General features: G+C 38.2%; 1 protein-coding gene and 1 pseudogene across 1 annotated transcript; both read left to right on the top strand.

The window, feature by feature from the left end:
* The first annotated feature begins 311 nt into the window (after nucleotides 1–311).
* Nucleotides 312–2,129, top strand: LOC120797686 (annotated as a pseudogene).
* A 1,511-nt stretch (nucleotides 2,130–3,640) lies between these two features.
* Nucleotides 3,641–5,878, top strand: LOC120797486. Its single transcript, XM_040141178.1, has 5 exons — nucleotides 3,641–3,700; nucleotides 3,866–4,558; nucleotides 4,677–4,802; nucleotides 5,299–5,342; nucleotides 5,759–5,878. The coding sequence occupies exons 1-5, from the start codon at nucleotides 3,646–3,648 to the stop codon at nucleotides 5,876–5,878; spliced, it is 1,038 nt and encodes a 345-aa protein (XP_039997112.1). The 5' UTR covers nucleotides 3,641–3,645.
* The last annotated feature ends 678 nt before the right edge of the window (nucleotides 5,879–6,556 follow it).

Here is a 6,556-nt window from a genome sequence, read left to right as displayed (position 1 = left end):
GATCTCTAAGCACTGTGTATATTGTGGAGAACAAACACTGACATGCACCAACCTCTAAACTTTCATTCAAAAATGGACTTACAATGGTTCCAGTGATTTTGTTTTTGGTTACAATGATGTAACCAAAAAGACTCAATTAAACTCTATTACACCTCTAGTTATCTGATCAGGCTGATCTTTTGGAAAAGAACAAATCGCTAGACTGACCATCAACCAAACAGGTCAGCGTAGCCAATCACAAAGAGCCTTCGTCTCCTATAAGAGTCGGTGCGTCTATCAACACGCAGGATACAGCTTGCAGAGTGTCAGAGATGATGCGACTTTGCACCTTTCTTGTGCGTCTCATTGAAATCTCTGAGTATTTTACACCTTTTTTTTCACTTTTTCTACGTGCATGAATATAATTTTGAGCGAGAGAGATGTTTTAAAAGTACAAATAATAAAATGTTTTGCATTTCTATGCAGGTGAGGTACCAGCTGATGTTAACATGACCTCGGGTATAATTCAGGACAGTGGGGTCATAAGAGGTAAAGCTGGGGAGAGTGTGACTTTGCGATGCGTTTGTCAAGATAAGACTACAATTTTCCTTTCTTGGTTACAGCAAAGCTTGGGAGATAAACCTCACATCATATCAACTCGAATGAAGCACAACACAGAGGCTGACATCCAGCCTGCCTATAAAGAAAGGTTTCAAGCCTCTGTACAAAGCCAAGAAGGCAGCAACCATCTCACAATCACAGACCTTCGCCTGTCAGATTCAGCAACACATTACTGTGGGATTTTAGAATTCAGCAAAATCACATTTGGACAAGGAGTTTTCCTTCTTGTCAAAACATAACTGTCTAGCATCCAAGCTGTTGTCCATCAGCTAGTGCTAGAGCCACTTTGTTCAGGAGACTCTTTGGATATGAGCTGTACAGTATACGCTGAGTCACTGTGTGCAGGGGAGCAGAGTCTGTACTGGTTAAGACATGGTGCATCTCAGCCTTCAATCGTGGAGCCCAAGTATAGGACAGTGTACAAGCCCAACAAATGAAAAGCCTCACATGAAAAATTGCGCTTTAAACCTTGCAATAAAGTCTGCAAGCTCCTCTGATGCTGGGATGTACTACTGCACTCTGGCCTCCTGTGGGGAAATTGTTTCTGGTAATGGAACGAGAGTTGAGATTGTAGGTAGGCGATAATAGCTGGTACTGCATTTTACTGTTGCTTCCAGCCTGAAAAATAGCCATTAACCATATTGATTGTACATCCACAAAAATACTGTTGTATTAACTCTCCATGTTAGACTGTTCTACCGAGATCCTGCCTCTCCTGGCTTATTACTTGAGCGTGGCATTGGCAGTTTCCATTATCGTGCTGCTTGTCTTGGCTTTCATTGTGTACAAGTTGAAAAAAAAGTTGAGCTCTGCCTGCAAAGGAAAGGTTTTCAGAATCAATAAGATTTTGCTGTATTGACTTGGCTCGATCACTCATGTATGTTGATTTGCACGAACCGTTTGTCATCTGACATGTTCTGCAGCCTCCAACACCATTGTGGGTCAAATAACTATGATAAAAGAGTCACAAAAGATTTTAATAACAGCTATTATACTTTTTCTTCTAGAACTGTATTTCTCACATTATTGTTATTTTTTACTTAACAGAGTCAAGATGCACACTCTCTCCATTATGCTGCTCTGAATCCGAACAGAAACAGCGAACGTCGTCGTCAGGAGGACAACATGGAAACTGTTTGTGTATATTCTAGACTAAAGAGTAGAAGGGAGTGGGTAGGACATAACATTCAACCACTTCAGTGAAGTAGCTTTCTTTCTTGGCAATCGCTGTTGCAACAAAATAACAATTCACATGACTAAATGTACAATGTAAAATGATGTTGAAAGAAAATTAAATATTTTTTGTTTGCAGTATTTGTATGTCAAGTATGCTCTGAGAGTGTCACAGTCACACGGATAAGCATCTCTGTACATACAGTACAATACTAGATACGGATATAGACTTAGCAGGCTCATGAAAATCCCCTTTGGTCTATTAATACCTTCCTGTACCAAGTGCAGGTTGAACCTTTCAATTTATAGCTGCCTCTCACCATTTACTTTTCACTCCTGTGGTGAAGGTGGTGTAAGTTACAGACTATAAGTTTCCATTGATGGAAACATAAGTCCTAGCAGAGCTCAAACTCAGTAAGACTGGCCTGTAGCCTCTGACAACAGTGTCTTACACTTAAGCGTGCCTGGTCTCACAGGACTGTGAAACAAACATCATATCTTACATGCAGAAAACAAGCTACGCATATAATAAAGAAAATGTAAGACATTTGAAATAGTAATTTACATACATTTACTTAAGAAGTGCACTTTTCTTCTTAGCTCGTGAAGATTGCTCCAAGGGTTTCAGTTCAGTCTTCTTGATTAATAATAGCGGTTATTTTCTTGTGTTTTGGTGAGCCACAACCATTTCAGTTCCCAAACACTGCCAAAACGTGATCAGAAACTATGCATTTTAGGAAACTCACCATAATGACATGTCCAGTTTGTGCTACATCAACTTTCTAAAAATTACATACAGTATCATACAGGTCCACAACTCTTACTCATCCCCATTATTAGATTGCTTTAGTTGAAGAAATGGACTACTCCACATTGAAAGGAACATACAGAAACAGTATATATTTTTTCCTTCCTTCAGAAACTGTACAAAAGGTGTGGGCAATATGGCTGCCAAATGATATCACACTATTTCAAGATATTTTACGAAATACGTCTTGTGCTGTCAGCATTATGAACATGATGTGCACAATGAAAGGGCGCACTCCAGTAAAAATGTAAATTCCACATACTGTATGTCTAAACAAAAGAATATTATAAACAGGCCACAATTAGTTGGTCAAAGTTTAATGTTAAACTGTGTGTGACCTTAAATTCAACCCGTACATTTTTGCTAAAATGTGCCTTTTGTAACATCACAGACTCTAGTTGACGAATGAAAATACTTTTTAATACATCTCTGTTATCTTATATGAATGTATTTGTTAATATATCACAAAGTAGAAAATACCAGTGTAATATGTGTATCTTCGGAAGTCAGTAAGAAACAGCAGATCTATGGCAAAGAGCGATGGGGACAAGGTGAAGGGGAGGGTGTTTATGGTCTGGGCTGGCTACCTTTTCCCTCCTCTTCACAACACATTCAACCACAACCAGTTTTCTACAGTCTCATCTTAACATGTTGAGACATTCCAGTCCACTTATTTAGCATGTTTAACAATGCTAAAGGCTACAAAGCCCCTTTATTTACACAGCAGATGATTCAGTAGTTTTCTAATGTTCATTGTAGCAAATTCTAACTCACTTACTTTCAAACTGGTCATAATTTCATATACAAATTGAACTAGGAATATCATAAATGATGCTTACATTTCCCTCAATAAGTCCTAATCACATGCCCTCTTAAAAACACACTTTGTTCTCCAATTCTGTCCGACTTCTTTCAATAAAAATCTTGTCATAGATCAAAATTTACACTGTAGGGGGCACTGATCATGTGAGTCATGTCTGATTGGCCAATAAAACACACTCTTGCCTCTGAAAAGTAGAGAACCTATTGAGATGATCTCATTTACCAATGGCAGTTCCAACAAAATGACATCTCCAGTGTTTGCTCTGTATATGACATGTCTGCTCTTGGGCAAAATGGGTAAGTTGTTTGCTTTTTAAGTGCATTTTGTCTCGTTTTCTCAGCAAAATATTTTTTTCCGATATCTTTGATATGCACTGCAATGCATTATGTGTGTCAGAAATTTGCTCCTAGTCAGGCTCTAAAGTTAAATGTGCACTTGCTTGGTCTCTATTTTCTCCTCAGCTGATATGCCAGCTCTTGAACTATCAACGTCTTTACATTTCAAAGCAGTTAATGTTGGCGAAGAGTTGGCTTTGGAATGTCTCTATGAAGATACTGACGCATTGATGTTTTACTGGTATAAAGAGACCCTGGGAGAGAAACCAAAGCTGATAACTAAATTCTATAAGCATGAGAAAAATGGCCAGTTGATTGATAAATTTAACAATCCCCGCATTGAACTGGAAACTACCACTGGTAAAAATAATTTGAAGATCTCAGATGTGCAATTTTCCGACTCAGCTACTTACTACTGCGTAAGTGGCTATTCATATTTGTATGAATTTTTGGATGGCATTATTGTCAGTGTAAAGGACTCAGGTTTGAACAGCCAAGCTTTGGTCCATCAGTCAGTTTCTGAGACCATCTTGCCAGGAGGCTCTGTGACTCTCTACTGTACAGTGAACACTGGGACCTGTGATGGGGAACACAGTGTTTACTGGTTCAAATACTCTGAAGATTCTCATCCAGGACTCATTTACACCCATGGAGACAGGAGTGATCAGTGTGAATGGAAATCCAAAACACAAACACACACCTGTGTCTACAACTTGCCGATTGAGAACCTGAATCGTTCTCACGCTGGGACCTACTACTGTGCTGTTGCCTTATGTGGACACATACTGTTTGGAAACGGCACCAAGATGGACTTAGAGGGTAACTACAATTCTAGCAAAGATTGACACATCTGTTAAATATGGTGGTTACTCTATAATCAGATTTGATGAAAAATCTAAAACCTCTGTAATGTCTCCTAATGTCTGGCTATCTCCAGATGAGGTGGACTCTCATGTGTTGGTGTATTTCTTGATCGGATCTCTGGCATTCACCACCATCCTGGTTGTTTTCCTGGCTTACACAGCATATAGAATATGCAAGACAAACAGCTGCCAATGCACAGGTGGGCTAAGACATCTAGATTCACTCAAAGACATCAAGTGAAATTGCTTCGTCAGCACAGTTTTTTGTTCTCTGAATGAAATAGAGTGTAATGGCAGCAACATTCAGAGCCCAAATAACGTGTAAATAGGATACATTCTAATTTGAACATGCTCATTTATACATTGAAGAAAATACACTTAAGATATATACCATCTGTGCTACAGATTGATAGTTGAGACATTTTTTAAATAGAGCTCAAAAATTAAAACAGTATGCTCAATACAGTGATGCAAGTCTCATATTTATACTATACCATATACTATTTCTTAATTGATTCAATTATATTTAATGGCTACCTGCACCTTGATTCTATCATAATACACTAATAAAAAAAGTAGAAGTACTGGTTCATTACTTTTGGTCCAAAGAATCCAACTAAGTTAAAAGAAATTATCGCACCTCAAGCTTATTGGATTTTTAACAAGGCTTATGTTGTTGTTTTTGGTCAAAACTAGATTCTCAATCAAGATCTGTAGCTGCCTCTGCTCCAAATATAGAGGTAAGTATTAGTGCTGCACTACTAGAACTGTAAAATATTTTACAGCACAAAAGTACAGCACGGGATGAACATAAAAAGAGCCACACTTTTTCGATATAATGCAATTCAAGGTAATGCAATAAGTACTAGATAACGCGGTGAGGATTGATTGTAGACTGTAAAGCTGAAGCTGATGACTTAAGTTGTTGCTGTTGTACTGGATTATATTGTTTTTGGAGATGTTTACACCTCTCTGACATGGGCACTACAAAAAATTTACATTCTAATCTTCACAACGGAAGTTATTTTCACATGACTTTCATACTGATTTGCATTATACTGTACAAGCATTAGTATTGCTGTTCTCAACACGTGTCTATATCAATTATGACACATATACTAATATGGCAATTAACTCTTTTCTTTTTTATTGCCAGGGCCACCAAGATGCAGACAACCTCCTTTATGCTGCTTTAAGGGAGCACAAGTTCAGCAGATCAAGAAGACAGAGAGATGACACCTGTAGTGAATGTGTGTACTCCAGTGTAAGGCAGTAGAGCTGGACATGTTTCACCCTGTTATAGCAAATGCAAAGCTTTGCCTTGCAAAAAAAAATGAAACATGTTCATTCAGCTACAATAAAGCCAAGTTCCTTTTATGTGACCTACATTGTCAGGGGTGCTGTATTTCCACTCTTGCTATACCTGTCATTTACAATGTACAAACACGTAACCACACATAACTGATCTCTGTGCTGCGTGTAGGGTGAAACACTTAGAGTTACGGAAAATGAATATTCAACCACAGTCAGTACCTTGTTGTCCCGTCTGCATAAGCACAATTTGATTTAGCAAAGCAAAACCATTACCGTTGATAATCTGTACATGTGTAGTATTTTTTCCCCCTTCACACAACACACATTAGTTGGTGCTTGTTTTTGGTTACTTATATAATCAAAGACATATAAAAGTCTCAGCAAAACTACTTCAGAGTCAGTCAGATATGGACATGACAAACCCTTTTTTTTTTGCCCGTGTGGTCGGCAGTAGGAAGATCCTCTGCTCGTTTTGTCTGTGTTGTTTCAAACAGATAGTGTTTTCATGCACACCTGCCACAAAGTCTGATGGCCAGGCTATTTCAAGTTAATAGCAATGAAACTAATATACATTGCTCAAAATCACTATTGCTCTGATCAATCCGTGTCATATTACAAAGCTAAAATGGGGTTTAAAAAG

The sequence above is a fragment of the Xiphias gladius genome, chromosome 12, assembly GCF_016859285.1.
Source record: "Xiphias gladius isolate SHS-SW01 ecotype Sanya breed wild chromosome 12, ASM1685928v1, whole genome shotgun sequence".
Taxonomy (NCBI): domain Eukaryota; kingdom Metazoa; phylum Chordata; class Actinopteri; order Istiophoriformes; family Xiphiidae; genus Xiphias; species Xiphias gladius.
This window is presented reverse-complemented; position numbering and strand designations above follow the sequence as displayed.

Coding starts and splice junctions, on each gene's coding strand:
- LOC120797486 (XM_040141178.1), top strand. CDS start 3,646: ATGACATCTCCAGTGTTTGCTCTGTATATGACATGTCTGCTCTTGGGC. Junction 3,701..3,865: donor TCTGCTCTTGGGCAAAATGG/GTAAGTTGTTTG, acceptor TTTTCTCCTCAG/CTGATATGCCAGCTCTTGAA. Junction 4,803..5,298: donor AAACAGCTGCCAATGCACAG/GTGGGCTAAGAC, acceptor GGTCAAAACTAG/ATTCTCAATCAAGATCTGTA.